Source organism: Melanaphis sacchari, unplaced genomic scaffold, assembly GCF_002803265.2.
Source record: "Melanaphis sacchari strain LSU unplaced genomic scaffold, SCAv2.0 Contig0_pilon_pilon, whole genome shotgun sequence".
Taxonomy (NCBI): domain Eukaryota; kingdom Metazoa; phylum Arthropoda; class Insecta; order Hemiptera; family Aphididae; genus Melanaphis; species Melanaphis sacchari.
This window is the reverse complement of record NW_020270366.1, coordinates 9,727,353-9,743,456: the sequence shown is the minus strand read 5'-3', so window position 1 is coordinate 9,743,456 and position 16,104 is coordinate 9,727,353. Positions and strand designations below refer to the sequence as shown.

At 29.2% G+C, this 16,104-nt stretch overlaps 3 protein-coding genes across 6 annotated transcripts in view; 2 read left to right on the top strand and 1 right to left on the bottom strand.

The window, feature by feature from the left end:
* Window positions 1–604: 604 nt before the first annotated feature.
* Window positions 605–6,369, top strand: LOC112596690 (E3 ubiquitin-protein ligase UHRF1-like). The gene is made up of 13 exons (XM_025342461.1): window positions 605–970; window positions 2,090–2,330; window positions 3,162–3,341; window positions 3,401–3,588; window positions 3,656–4,005; window positions 4,074–4,257; window positions 4,318–4,543; window positions 4,606–4,817; window positions 4,891–5,034; window positions 5,245–5,401; window positions 5,470–5,757; window positions 5,835–5,933; window positions 6,043–6,369. The coding sequence occupies exons 2-13, from the start codon at window positions 2,181–2,183 to the stop codon at window positions 6,187–6,189; spliced, it is 2,325 nt and encodes a 774-aa protein (XP_025198246.1). The 5' UTR covers window positions 605–970; window positions 2,090–2,180; the 3' UTR covers window positions 6,190–6,369.
* Window positions 6,370–9,633: 3,264 nt separating this feature from the next.
* On the bottom strand, window positions 9,634–11,377 carry LOC112599259. Its single transcript, XM_025346070.1, has 2 exons — window positions 11,130–11,377; window positions 9,634–10,123 (listed from the first exon to the last, which is right to left on the bottom strand). Exons 1-2 carry the CDS (start codon window positions 11,375–11,377, stop codon window positions 9,634–9,636), a joined length of 738 nt encoding a protein of 245 aa, XP_025201855.1.
* Window positions 11,378–13,022: 1,645 nt separating this feature from the next.
* The window catches only part of LOC112599605 (lachesin-like), a 180,558-nt gene continuing 177,476 nt past the window's right edge, over window positions 13,023–16,104 (top strand). For 3 of the 4 annotated variants that reach the window (XM_025346600.1, XM_025346584.1, XM_025346576.1), the window contains exon 1: window positions 13,023–13,244. The gene's annotated coding sequence lies outside the window, so the exon portion shown is untranslated. Of the gene's footprint in view, window positions 13,245–13,494; window positions 13,533–16,104 lie in introns of those variants that run through there. The other variant, XM_025346606.1, reaches the window with a different exon arrangement.

Sequence of the window (16,104 nt, the reverse complement as noted above, 5' to 3'; positions counted from 1 at the left end):
TTGAAACTAAAAAATCTAAGAATTATTAAACTCAAAAATTTAATCAATCTACTGTAAGTATTAGGTAATTAAAGTAATACCACGATTAAAAGTAGGATAGTACTATCTTTAATCGTGGGTAATATAGTAATAAATTAAATATAAAATTAAAATTTTTATTTAAAAATGTGTTTTTAAATAAATTTAAACCCTGATTAATAATTGTTGAGATATTACAAATGTCGATTCTCGTGTTATGAGTGTGGTATTATTTTCCACTAATTACAAAATATTAAGTATATATTACACAAGAGTATTATAGTACTTAAGCTAAATGTGCAATTCGAATAATAGACACTTTTGTTATCGTTTGTGAATTGGTAATTAATGCACTATTTGTAACTAAAAATATACTATATCAAAATCTAAGAATCCAAATACCGATAAATTAAATTTATCTATTTACCGATAAATATAATAAAAAAGTAAAAAAAATGGATTGACGTGCCATCAGTTCATCACTTTGACACTTATCAATTTATTATCACAGGTTATCAGATTCGCCATTGACCAATATTGTGAACGTAATTTTTAAATTCCGTTGAAGTTGTCGACTGTAGTCGTGTCCTCGCGCGTACAGTAACAAGTATCAATTTCAATCTTATATAATCAGTATTCACTATTCAGTACTTCTGACTTCAGTAAAGTGGTCGACAGTAGTTTTTTTGTTGTCAGTTTATCAGGTTTACTTTTACTTTATCATTTTGGCGCGGATTTCTACATTCAACGTTGTCTCATACTCGCACTCGCGTCGTCCCGCCAAAATTGTTTTGTGTTTTCATTTTGTTTACCGGTCAAGAGCTGTCCTTTGTCAGTCGCCAATTCACCATTTTCGTCCCTGTCTACTACTAGGATTTCAATATCGATGTCTCGTATTTTGATCCTGTCGTGACGAAAAAAGATGACAATCAACTGTGTTTCATAAAAGCAGGTAAAAACTAAAAAAGAGTAACTCATTTCCCAGTGGACTCGTTTCCGCTGAACGTATTTCTCTGATTTTATTTTGATTATTGTAAGAGGGGGTTAACGTTTTTCGAAACAATAAATATTCAAGTATATGTTAGTTAAAAAAAAAACTTATTAGTATAAATGTTTTCACTTCTTACTTATAATTAAAGATTATGTGTGCATAGGTGGTATTTATTTATATTAGTATACAATATATTAGAGTAGGTAGATGTATCTATGTATTAATGTTTTAAAATGCTTTAAAATGTTCTACTTACCTACAGTTTATGAACAGAATTGTAAATGCCTATAATATTGTTTAGGAAATAATTCTATTACGTAGGTTTTCTGGGAATAATTTAGTTTCATAATGAATATTTAATAATATCCTAACCTACTTAAATGACTTATTCACATTTATAAATGTAAAATAACAACTATTAAACAATGATTTAGTTTATTAATTACGATTTAATAATTCTGACACAAAACATAGCAATAAACTATTACATTTGTAAGTTCATTCGCTGTGATAATTTTGAATATATTTTAATTTTTGTACTGTTAAAGTATATAATGTATAATGTAATAACATATAATTGTATAATATAATCTTAACTGTTTTCTAAATTTATCTTTATTAATGATTCAAAATATAGTGTGATAGGTATCCATTTTGTTGAATTCAGCACTTGTGGATTGTTAAAAATTGTATTAAAGAAGTTTTTAATGCAACACAAATAATAATAAATTATCTGTACTAAATCTTAATAAATAGAGAGTTTATTTTATTAAAATTGTTAACAATATACTTTTAGATGTCAAATTATATTCGAATCAATTTTTATTTTTGTATAACTTGTTAATTGTACATAGGTATTACATTGTATTTGTTTTTCATATTAGGGTAGTATTGTTTTCATTTAAGAATTTACGTATGGGTTATTTTTATCTGCTATGTTTTGTGGAAACTGGTAATTAATATTTGCCTTATTAATTTATAAGCATTAAGGTTATATGGGGGGAGGGAAGAAAGTACCCTTGACCATCTTCTAAAACTGCTACTTGTGTATTTTTTTTAGTCTAACTAATTACTTTGCAGGATAGTACATCCACCCTTGAAGTAACAACAACGAGTAACTAAAGATTAATTTTTGGATATCACTGAACGTAATAGTCAAGTTGCTGTGATCATGTATGTGCAAGTAAGAATGATGGACAGTGGCGTGTCGGTCACAATACCTACATCCAGGACAACTGTGCTCAAAGAGTTCAAAAAACTCGTAGAGGAGAAATTCAACATCAAGCCAGAAAATCAGAGATTGTTTTTTGCCGGCAAGCAAGTAAGAACGACTGATTGGTTGAATATACTGCCTTTGGTTTAAATTCCTGATGTGTCTAGAAACAGTATAATTTCTTCCACTAATTGTATGGTTTTTTAGCATTGGTATGCACACTCTAATATGTATTAATAATGTCTGACATTGTTTTTTTTTTTTTTTTTATTTCATGCTTGTTGACCATCTTACATGAATTATCCAATTGATATATAGGTATTAGCAATATAGTGTATCTAGGTAGTCATTAATACATTTATGCAATGCATAATTAAAAATTTTCATTTCTATGAGAATTTAGAAATAAACAGTTTTGATGTAGGTTCAGTATAAACAATTAAGTATTATAAGTGTAAATTTGCATAGAATTCATATCAATATGATCTCTCTCGATGAATTATATTGATTGATGTTATTATTGATGATTTTTTTACTGTTTCGTATCAACTGAATTTAAATTATATGATCCAAATTTTATATGTTCAGAATCGTTGTACATCGCATAAGTTGATAATATAATTTGTTTTAGTTTTGAAACACAATCATTAGATTAACCTGTATAATATACTTGGTTATCTAGTTAAACAAAGACCAAACTCTTCTAACACAAAGATTATTATAATATTCTCTTATCGCAATAAGTATAGGTTTTATTTAACTTTCCTAGTTATTAGTTCATGTTATTAGTATGATATTGCACTGGTGTACTGGTTCATACAAATAAAATATATATACATTACTTAACTCTTATGAAAATTATACACAATATAGTATATATATGTTAAATTAATTTAATTGTATTAGTTTTTAACAATTATTATGATATTTATGTTTCAGTTGGAAGACCAATATAGGCTTTTTGATTATAGTATAAATGTAAATGATGTTATTCAATTAATGGTTAGGGTAACTGTTCCTGAATTAAACTCTCCAAAACAATTAAAAGATACAATAAGTTCAAAAAACGATACACCTACTCCAAGTTGTTCTTCTGCCACTAATTCAGTATCAGACGAAGTAAATATTTTATAGTCTCCTAAATTCAAAAAGTTTATTTTATTAATTTTTTTTCCTAGGACGATTCTGAAGAAAGTAAGTATTTTAAAGTCGGTGATTATGTTGATGTAAAAGATTATACCTATGGATCGTGGTTTATTAGTAAATTGATCAAGATAAAAAAAGATAGCGGTGTAGTAAATAAACCAAATGATCCTAAAAGTCCAGTGGAAAATGATGGGTTAATTTATGTTGCAGAAATCTTAGGGTAAATATTTTATATTTATAGTTATATTTATACTATAACTATTAATTACTGATAAATGTTTATTTAGATGTCCAGAAGAACCTCCCATTGAAGTTCAATTGCAAGAAATACGGCCTCATGCTTCTGATATTTTACCTATTGAAAACTTAAAAGCTAATGATAGAGTTCTCATGAATTATAATGTTGATTACCCTCAAGAACGTGGTTATTGGTATGATGTTCTGATAAAAGAAATAAAAACTAATAGAAGAGGCCGTAGTGTTATTGGAGATGTATCTGTTGGGTTAGATAATGCAGTGTTAAAAAATTGTCATTTAATGTTTCTTGATGACATCTATAAAATAAAACCTTATCTGTTACTTTCGGAGCGGACGCCAGAAGACGATAAATTAATGCAAACTAAACCTGTTGTCATGAGTAAATTAAAGTAAAATATATTTTATTTTAAAGAAAAAATATTAAGTTTATATTTTTTTCTTGTCAAGGAGCGGCTGCTTTGTATTGTATCAAGTGCAAAGACAACTTGAACAAATCATGTAAGGAATGTGGGTGTCGTGTCTGCGGTGGAAAAGAGAACGAAGATAAACAGTTAATGTGTGATGAATGCAATCATCCTTACCATATGGAATGTCTTACGCCACCTTTAAAAGAGATGCCACGCGATGATTGGTTAGTCAATTTTTTAATTCACTTATATTTATGTTTTGATGTATTGTTAAAATATTGAAGGTATTGTCCGTCATGTAAAAATGATGAAAACGAAATTGTCAAAGCTGGTGAAAAATTAAAATCTTCAAAGAAAAAGACACCAGAATCTGTGTCAACATCAAAAAGAGATTGGGGTAAGGGTATGGCATGTGTTGGGAGAACAAAAAAATGTAATATTGTGCCATCAAATCATTTTGGCCCCATTCCTGGTGTTGATGTTGGAACTACATGGTTATTCCGTGTACAAGTAAGTTGACAAAAACTATTTTTTAACCTTTTATAATATTTTGATAAATTTTTTACTCTTAGGTATCCGAAGCTGGTATTCACCGTCCTCCTGTTGGAGGAATACATGGTAGAGACAATCAGGGTGCTTTTAGTATTGTGTTAAGTGGTGGTTATGAAGATGATGTTGACAACGGCGATGAGTTCTTGTATACTGGTTCTGGTGGACGTGATTTGTCAGGAAATAAACGTACCGCTCTGCAGAGTTGTGATCAAGAATTGACACGTTATAATAGGTATGGTAATTTTTTTATGTGAAACTTTTTATGTAAATTTTTTTTGTAATAATTTTTACATTTTATATTTTAGAGCTTTGGCACTTAATTGCAATGCAAAAATTGATAGTGAAAAAGGAGCTACAGCTGTGGATTGGAAAAAAGGCAAACCAGTTAGAGTCGTGCGAAATTATAAACTTGGTAAACATTCAAAATATGCACCAGAGTTGGGAAATCGGTATGATAGGAAATAACTTTTTTTTTTAACTAATTAAGATGACAATAAAAAATGTAATTGACATAAATTATTCACAATTCAAAAATTAACAAATTGCAATTTTAATTTGATTAATAAAATATAGTTAGCTAAACTAAAATTTAGTCACAATTGAAAAAAAATATAAATAATTTATCAACTTTATAAAGGTAAATATTGTTAATTTTATAGGTATGATGGTATTTATAAAGTAACAAAGTATTATCCTGAAACTGGAATATCAGGATTCACTGTATGGCGTTTTGTTCTAAAACGCGATGATCCCACACCCGCTCCTTGGACAGCACAAGGCAAAAAGCGTATAGCACAATTAGGTCTTAAAATAATTGTGAGTTAACTGTTTAAAAAAAAAAATAAATATTATAAATAGTGTAAATAATATCATGTGATTTCTAGTATCCTGAAAATTATATACCAACTGTTGCTAACCATGACACAAAATCAAAATTATCTGGGTCTAAAAGAAAAAGAACACTACAAGATGCTGACATTGAGGACAATGAGCAGTGTAAGAATAATGACCATATGAACAATTCTTTGGAAAAAGAAGTCACTGATTGCTCTGGAAAAAAATCAAAAATTCAGTATAAACTTGAAAAAGAAGCAGAAACACTTATTACAGCTGACATTGCCAATCAAAAATATTGGAAAGACTGCAAAGAATTTTTAGAAAAAGGCAAAAAAGTATGTACTATGTTGTAATTTTATGAGGTATTTTTTAACTTACTAACACTTTTTTTCTGTTTGGGTTAAATTTTAAGGCATTTTTGGATAGAGTTGAAGAAATGTTTTCTTGTATATGTTGTCAAGAAATTGTCTTTGAACCAATTACAACTGAATGTTCTCATAACATTTGTAAAGTAAGTAAAAATAGATGTATATTTACTTATTTGTTTGAAATGTTTTTATGGTTGTAATTATTTTTATTAAAAATATTAATTAATAATAATAATTATTAATAATTTTCAGGGATGTCTTAGACGATCATTTAATGCTGATGTGTTTCAATGTCCATCGTGTAGAGCAGAATTGGGGAAGAGTTATTCCATGAATGTAAATGTAAAATTAGCTAAAACTCTGTTGTTTTTATTCCCAGGATATAATTTAGATCGTTAACTAATAATTTTCAATAATTCTGCCCATGTAAATATTATCTATCACAGTACAAAATATATTCGCCCCTTCAGAATAGAATGAATATCAAGACTTATTCGGTATGCTTATGTTCACATTAATTTATGTTAATTACATATTAATGTTTTAATACACCAAAAAGTGTTATTTTTATATTTATAAGACACATTTATTCATATTTTATATATTTAGTTTTATTTATGTAACATATTAACATTTATTTTATTAATTGTATATTTATGTATTAAATTATATTTTTGATTCCAAGACTATTAAATATTAATTAATAATTATTTTTTATTTAATGCCTACATAATATAATGTTAAGTGTATTAATATAATAAGATTTACATTGTTATTTTTTGTTGCGTTTTTATTAAATATTTTATTTGTCAAATTTTTGGAGAACATTTGTGATTTAACTTGAGTTGAAGAATGCTTTAAAAGCTTAAAAAGAATATAGGTACTTAAAAGTCACTTTAAACAAAGTTAGGTATATAATGAAATTTAATCTTTAATATTTTCATAGAATAAAAAATGAATAGTATTGTAATTAATGAATAGGTAGTAACATATTGAAAGTGATGGGTATTCTGACTTATATTTTTAAATTACTATATATAAAAAAACGATCTTAAGTAACACTTGGTTTAACACGGTAAAAATTGTGTCTTGTGCTTGGTTAATTTTTATTAGTCAACCCTGTATTTCCCAAAATTGTACTGATAGAAATGGTAAGAAATGTCTTACTTTGGCTGCATAGATTTTGGAAATGTTCTACATTTAAGTTTACAGATTTTTAAACCAATAATATAAATGTAGATTTATTTTGTATGATGAATCATAGGTAATTTAGGGATTGAGATATCTTGTTTGAGGTTTACATATTAAATAGAACAACTTAGGAGTAGTATTAATTATTGGAAAAGTTGTACCATTAATTTTACTACGCCGGACACAGCGTCGTTTGTTAGCGAGGAAGAGCTGCATTGCAAAGTCGTGATATATTAATGTAGGTAATAGATTATAATATGATAATTGACTAGGTTAAAAAAAAAAAGCTTAGGTAGATATCGAATATTGATAAACAATATTTATTTTATTATTTCTGCTGTTTCTAATTAAAACCTTCATCCTATAAATTATAATAGATTTTCAGAAAAATATGAGAAATCATTATCGTATTTAAAAAAACTTATCAATGGTAATAATTAAAACACATGCAAATAGCCAATAGGAAACGATTTGTGTTGTCGGTACCTATAGCACTATAGCCAGTTCATGTAGATAATTATTTATATAATTTGATTTTAAAAATAGATAAAAAGTATTAGGTAGATAACTATTGAAAAATATATTTTAGAGTTTTCAAAGTTTTTGTGAGTGTTTTTCTGCTGAAGTTGTAGCATTCGGTTGAGTTGTCGTAATATTATTAACTAGTTGTATGCTCGAAGTCGTAAACTGAGTGCATATCAAACTCAAACCAAATTGATAACCTAATATCTGAAAAATAAATAATTTTTTATTTGATAAGTAATAGCAAATAAGCAAACCTATGTGAGCAATATTCCAATTTACAATATTCATTGATATTTACCATGAATAGTAATTCCTTATTTACATCATAGAACCCCCATGCCGTAATTCTCACGTGACGATGAAGCAATTGGTCTAAAAAATCTAAAGCCTACATTATTAAAGGGATTAGAATGATTAGATTGTTTACAAATACACGAATAGCGATAAACTAATGATAATTAAATAACAAATATCTTTTATAAATACGTAAAATTATTATTAAATTGTAAGTAATTAATATTATTTACCATTTTTCTTGTATTTTCTGGAAACGAATTTATATCATTTTCAAGCATTATTTTTGCTGTTAGGTGAACCTAAAAAGAAGAATACGAATTGTAACTAATAACTTATTGTAATAACTAATAAGTAATAACGACTAAAGTGTTTTTTGTAAAAAGTTTAAATGTACAAAAATATATGGATGTGATTTCGTGACACGAGGAGACACTTACATTTCTTTTTTTTCATCTAATATCAATATGCGTATCAAAGCAAATTTGAGTTTAGCAGGATAAATTTTGAGTTAGCTTTAATATTAAAATGTTAATCGGTTATTAAATTTAAGTAAAATTTAAAATTATTATCTAAAGTATTTCGTGGTGTTTGTATTAGTAATTCGATTTTAAAGTAAGTTAGAAGAAAGTAAAATACTACAATTTTAAAATTTATAATACCTGCCATAAACACAATCTACGAGATTTTCTAAACAATATTCTTAACATAAAATTTAATAATAGTACGCTATATTTATTATAGTAGTTAGTATTGACTATTGAGTAGTTAGCATTACAATATAATGAACTGTGACCAGTGGCGTAAGGTATTATAAACTATATTAATAATGGAGTATATTCATATTGATAAAAATTCAACTGATCGTGTGTATTATTATGGTATTATGGTTTCCATAATCGTTACATAATTACATTAATATTTTCTGGTTTTTTTTTTTTATGGATCCCTTTATCAACTCACGCGACACCCCTAGGAGCAGCGAAACACAGTTTGAATACCTCTGAATCCCCATGAATAATAATACGTGATACTGTGTTATTAATTAGGTATGTTTTTATTTTAAATCGTGACAATTGGTTATATTTAATGTGTACTCGCTTATAAAATTTTATTTAATTGTTAGGTACTTGTTAAACTCATAGACAAAAGTGTGTACGTCGCAAAAACGTATACGAGTATAATATTGCCATTTATTATAAATCGATTATACATTTATAATCAATGATAATACCCATGTCCAATATGAAATATCGACTTTACAATTATTTGTTTTATTTTTGTTAATTTGTATGTAACTTTATGATGGCTATTGGTTTTTAAAAATAAAATGATTAATTTTTTGTAATTTACAAACAATATATATGTTCGTCATTATTGATTTAAACAATCAAGTGGTACTTACTCACTATTCGTATGGTGGAATATCATAAATATCATCTAATAGTAAAAAAAAAAAAAAATATTAAAATAACAGTATTCTAGAAATTCTGAAAGGCCTCCTAGACTCGTGTGAGGGGGGGGAAGGGAGAGGCTCTAATGTGCACCCGCGTTTTCCCCGCATTCCCGTTACCTATTCGAGCCACCGGTCGTGACCTCGTTCATTCTGGACGACTCTGGTCGTACGATCCGGCGGATCGGCCACGCCACCGCGGCCCCGTATCGACCACGGCCGTGCAGATTGCGCTCACCTGTGCCGCGAGATCGTCGGCGCGGTAGCATATCCACCAGAACCGGAACCACGCGAACGTCCACGAACGTGTCGATGACGTACACGTAGCGCTCGTAAGCGGCGTCGAACGTGCCGCTGACGACGACTCGAGACGACGCGATTCATGGCGCTATCGGCATACGAACGCAGACCGACGGTGGTGAAGAATATCGGCGCGCCGTACTCGTCGTTGAACAGCCGGACGAGCCTGGTGAGGCGGCGGCGGTGCTCGTCCGACAGCCCAGCCAGCCTGTCCGCGGCGGACCGCGGGTCGCCGAGGCCGGGCCCGCGGAGGCGTCGCGGTTCAGTCCCGGCCCGGCGGTTGACGGACGCGAACTCCGGGCGAGCGCGCCGCACGCCGCCGCGTACTGGCACTCCATCGTCGAGCCGCAGTACATGCAGCAGCCAAGCGGAATCGTGGTGCTCACCATGATGGCGGCGGTCGGCATGCCCGCGAATATCCGGTACTTGTAGTGCACCATGCCCAGCAGAACAACGCAACCGGCGGTCCGGAGCCAGAACTCGGGCAGGTGACGGCCCGACTCCACGGTCCGGCCGCAGCCGTTTTTCAGTTCGTTCGCGAAACGGACGGTGTTCCGGACGTTCATCAACCTGAGACGTTTTGTGCCGTGTGTACTCAAGCCGATACACTGCGCGCGGGCCGGGTACGCGGGTATGTAATAATATGTGCGGCTGTTGCGGCGGCGGACCCGTGTGAGGGGGCGAAGTGAGCGCCCTCCCCGAGTTAAATTAAAAATATATTATAAAGCTTCTGCAGGTTTTTTTATCTGATGACTTTTTTTTATGTTTTTGCTTTGCTGTCTTTGCGCCCTTCCCCCACCCGTGGAACATTTCCAGATCCGCCCCTGGACTGTTGGACTTTGTTGTTTTTATCGCGCGATAGTCGGGGCTACTGCGGCCGCCGCCGCCGTTACGATTTAACGATATTTCATTTGTCACGTGAAACCCCAAATGTTATGCCTACCGCAACGGTGTTATTATAATCGGAGGGCGCGTTTAAAATGTCAGAATTTCCGTTTTTTATCGTGTCAAAATTACCAGGTTTTGCCAGATGCCCATGGTCTTTTTTAAAATTTTTCCGTTGTCAAAAGCGTTTTATGGATAATAATCGTCATCGATTTGCTACTCGTTGCAGCTACCTATCTAAACTGATCCGATTATAAGAAATGTATACTATTTAAACGTTATTTACTCCCGGTGATGTTTTTGACATTCTTTTTCAAAGTTAAACACACCGAAACAGGCTCTACGTTTTCATTAAAAAATTCTACGACAATCGGTAAAATTAATCTTTATAACAGACGAGAAAAAAGGAACGCCATGTACGGCCGTATACTTGTTTATTTACACTGAACCTTTAAACTATTGCGCAAGTATAAGATGTATAATATGATAAACCTGAGTAATATACATACAATATGAATCACAAAACATCATTAGTTTATCCGATGAATATCACCGTGTAAGACGTGTCAAGTTGTACTAGATTTTATGTAGAATAAATACTTTATATTTCATTCAAAAACTATTTTAGCCGATTAGTAGTGTTATAAATATTGTAACTATTAAATTTTTATTATCTTATATACATTCTTACCTGTTTATAACCAGTACTCCAGGATTTAAGTATACTAAAGAAATGATAAAGTATTGTGGATTATTGACTATGGAATCATCTTTTATTATGACATCGAACACCATGGAAAATGAATAGCAGAAATAAATAAACATAAAAATTGAAGTAAAAAAGAAATAATAACAAATCTCAAATTTTTGGTTCTTTTCATTCCATTTCAATGGCCAATTTCCGAATAAGAGCGAAGAAAAACTTATGATTGGAATCATTTTTGAATACTGTTTAAAAAAGTATACACGTACTCAAATTATAAACGTATAGGTACAACTTGAAATTATGTTGGTTTTATTCGATTAAATATTTAATTATTTTTAACACTAAACGTATTGTGTATTTGCAGTGTCATAATTGACATGTTACAATATGTAATAAAAATGGAAAATGTTAAGTTAATGGATATGTTTTTTAAGTTGTGTAAATGAAAGAGTTAGTATAATAATCGGTTTACTAGATTAACAATAATGTTAAGGATAATTATGAATTGTCAACTCAATATGATTATTTTTTTGTTTGTGGATATATATTTTTTATCGTATCCTAAATGCTAGAATGGTCATTCAAAGGAATCCAACTAAAATACAACAACTGTATAATTACATTTTAATGTTTTATATTATTCGAAATATATATTTACGTATTGTTGTTGGTGTTATTTTATTGTTGTACGATTTCATTTGTTTATAGTTACCTAGATAAAAATATAACAGAAGATTAGAAAATTGTAATCTACTTATTGTACATTATTAAAATAATTACAATATATTATTAGGGAGTTATAATAAGTATTATTGTTGTTGAAGAAAATTTAATTAATATAATAAACTGTATACACCTAACCTCTTAATAGCGGACACATTAATTCTCTAATAGCCTATGGTATTCGTTCTATAGATGTTTTACTGGTTTACGATTTTATTATGTAGTAGCACAGTGTTACTCTGAAAATTATGAGATGACGTATCACAGTCTTTGTGCTCTGTATAATACATATGAACGTGTAGTGAAATTGCATACACAGTGCACCGTTCAATGTTAAACTCTATCATATTGTTATGTATTATTTTTTTGTACCGAGTGCAGTAAAAATTATGTTATAAGAGATCTATGCATAATATACATATATAAATTATATAAACTCAAAATAACGTACATTAATAAGTACCTAACATTATATCTATGTAATCAATTATAATACAGATACATTACGATGAATTGCTGACCGATATAATATTATATTTTTACACGATTAATTGTAAAGCTTTTCACGAATACACATCACACAAAAACGATAGTTCAGTAAGCACATTGATTTGGCGGCTTTAAGGGCGAGGCAAGTGGCCTCACCTAAAATTTTGTAGTAAATAATATTCAAAAAGTATACTTCTTGGCTTACCGATAGCATTTATTTCGCTAATAGTTTTTAACGTATTTATGATTTCATTTGAAAACAAATTCTTCTTCTTTACGAAGTTTAATTATATGAATTATCATTTATTATATTATGCGTATATTATTCCCCGTATTTATTAGCAAAAATAGCGATAAACCGTTGAGAAACGCTGGTGTTTCAGCCGGCGGTTATGTTCAGATGACACCAGAGAGGCTCTGTTTGACGTCGCCTCTGAGTTAGTACTTGTGTACTTAAACTACATAATATAAATACATGCGTGTGTACGAGACTGTTGAATAAGCAAAATCGCGCATGCGGTATGATCATCGTGAGACTCATTTTTCATTGTCTCTGTGTACTAAAAATAGATTTGGAGTCATGGTCAACTCGCAGCCACGGCTGCGGCACATTCAACAAAAAAACACATAATCATAAATCAGTTGTTATTATCATAGCGCCTAAAGTGCAACCGTTAAAAAGTTTCAATAATATTTTATTATTCGGTCTTGTTAGAAACGTCGAATGTGTTGGTTTGTTTAAATTTGTTTACGTGTGTCGCCGTGCTTTTTATCCATCATTTACACTGGTTACTGATAGATTTTATTTGTCAGAAATCAGAATTATAAATCTAGTGACAGACGTGGTTGTAGTGTTGTTGGAAACGCTGTTTCGACGTTGGAAGTCAGGTAATAAAAATTATTTACTAAAAGCAGGTAAGCCTATTCCGATTTTGTCAGTTTTAAATCCTGACAAAAAACTAAGTAAAATATTTTGTAGGTCATTTAATCCAAATTTATATCAATAATACTCTTGGTTATGTGGAAGTCATTATACTATACAATAGATCAAATTGTCAAAATAAGTTTGTTTGGAATACTGTTGGGTATCGTGGTTTAAAAAAAAATATCTACGAGTAAACAAATACGTCAATTATCAAAAGTACATATTCGTAATTATTTAGGATTAAAAATCAGGTAAATAATAGTTTTACTATAGTAGATATTGTTAATGAGCGTGGTAATTTGTTTAAAAAAATATAACTAAAATGTGTGGTTGAATCATTTATTTATGGAACACTTAATCAATTTGGTTTTATTTTTAGGAAATCAAGAGTTGACATTTTGTGGTCACTATTAGAGTAGTGGTTCATTAAATAAAGGGAATTTTAGAGAATTGTTTTATGTGCATATTAATATATTATTAAGTGTTCTCAAAAAATTAAAAATCATTATAATAGTATAAAAAACATATTTTCAGGGTTTTTAAGTCCATTTAAATTAATGATACTATAGATATTATTCAAAAAACACAATATTCAATTATAGTTAGATATGTTACAGATAAATCTGAATTGAACGTTTCTTGAGTTTTCATGATGTCAGTGAAGACTGCATGGATCAAGGTTAATTGAATTTGGTTTATTCTGTTTTACACGAGTTTGATGTAAAAAAATTAATTAGTTGGCCAATGTTATGTTGGGGATTGTGTAATGTCTGGGAATTTAATAAATTTACTGGCTAAAGTTAAAGAACTTGCATACTTTATTTACACACTGTTTAGCTTAAAGATAAAGTTTGGTATTGCTACATGGTTATAGTATAAACGTTATATATCATATATTTTTTTGCAAATATATCTGGCATTGCTGTTTATTTTTCACAGTCCCACCTCACCGATGTTATAGAAAATATTGTTTGGAAAAAATTCAAACTAGATGGTTCTTGTGGTCAAACATTTTACGTACCTACAGTAGTTAATGTGTGGTCTGTATTTATAAATATTTTTTATTTTATTAGTAATGATCCAAAGTCGTTGTTTGAATCTATTTGTGATGCCGTAGGTCATTAAAAAATTTAAAAACATTTGAATTTGCTTTTTTAGCATTGCTATTTGGTAATATATTCATATTTACCGACAATTTATTTAACATACTTCAAAATAAATTTTTTAATGTAGAATTTTACTTGAGTAAAGTAAATCACATTTGACCTTATAGATAAAAACAAAAACGAGTCTGAAATGTTGAAAATTTTTATTCAAGTGGTTACTTTTACAAAACCATCAAAAGCAACAAGAAATTAATCTAAAAATCAAATTTTAAAATATTTTTTTATGAAATAATCGTTGATATTCTATTACAATTAAATACCAAATTTCAAAATTCAAATAAATTGATTTTTTCGCAGCTAGCTGGTATAACTAAATTTATAATGTTTGATGACGATTTGTAATAAATTATAAAATTGTTTTTTATTTATACTACTATTAAATAGGTTCAATAGGTTCATGAATTTAATAAATATTATATATTATACTTTTATTGTTGACAATAAAGTTTTTAGAAAATTGATTAGTTATATACTCATGTTTAATATTGGTGTGTTATCTAATTTTTTTGATAATAAATTTTGGCTTAGGAATAAAAAAATAAATATTTCCAAAGCTGTATAATCCCTTGTTAGATCTATTCATTAAAAACTTGATGATGGTAATGAATTACTTGGCATGTTTTTTATGTATAAAAGGTATTTGATTGCATTGTCTATAATATATTACTGGCGTTTATTGCTATCAAAACTAGATAAATATGGTATTGTTGAGTTTTTAATCGAATTAATTAAAAAATGTAGGTGTAGGATTATTGATTAACAAATTTAAAACATTTATTATTATATTACATAACAGTTATATTATTAATATAACAATATTATTTTATTACCAAATACAATGTGAATTTTTTATGATATTTGAATCGGTATGTCTTATTAATTTTAAACGAACATCAATACTTTTAAATCAAATATATATTAGTAAAAAATGTATACGCATTAAATATTGAGCAATATATAGTTAATTAGATATTTAATTAGAAAGTCTAAAATTTTGTGGGATACCCATGTAATATTTCACTTTGATGATCAAAAATTTAAATACATTTAACTAAATAATAAATACTCGTTAGACATTTTGATTTCTGTGGTGACACATGTGTGACATTTTGAAACCAAAATTTTATTTCCAAAACATGCACAGCTACTACTGCTTTATATTATATATTAATATTGTATTAAAACGATATACCTAGATAAATATAAAATAGTAAAATATAGAATTTTAATAATTATAAGTTTAAATAAAAAGAGCTATGTAATTTTGGAAATTATACGTTATGATTAGTTACCCTACAAATAATGAAAACAATATTACTAATTTACTTAAAATCAATTATTGTATATATTGAAATCCATTATTACAGCTTATTGGGTTTATTATTTTGCCAAGTTTATCAACATATATGTTATATATATTGTTTACATTACGTTTTTATGTATTTCAATTATTTAAATTACGTTTAAATTTGAGTGATATCAATGACAACTTCACTTTTGTATTAATTGGAAAGGGGGTAAGACTTGTAAAAAACTAAGTTTATAACGTATGTATTAAGAAAGGCGTTTGATACTGCCTTATATTTATAAGTTAAGGTTATTTAGAAATTAGCTGTAACATTCTCCCTTGTGTTCGCCCCTAATTGATACAATAAAA

Excerpts from the sequence above, each read along its gene's own strand:
- LOC112596690 (XM_025342461.1), top strand. The coding sequence starts at position 2,181 with ATGTATGTGCAAGTAAGAATGATGGACAGTGGCGTGTCGGTCACAATA. Across the intron at positions 2,331-3,161 it reads TGTTTTTTGCCGGCAAGCAA|TTGGAAGACCAATATAGGCT; the intron begins GTAAGAACGACT and ends TTTATGTTTCAG. Across the intron at positions 5,934-6,042 it reads GTTCTCATAACATTTGTAAA|GGATGTCTTAGACGATCATT; the intron begins GTAAGTAAAAAT and ends AATAATTTTCAG.
- LOC112599259 (XM_025346070.1), bottom strand. The coding sequence starts at position 11,377 with ATGATTCCAATCATAAGTTTTTCTTCGCTCTTATTCGGAAATTGGCCA. Across the intron at positions 10,124-11,129 it reads GGAGTACTGGTTATAAACAG|GTTGATGAACGTCCGGAACA; the intron begins GTAAGAATGTAT and ends AAAACGTCTCAG.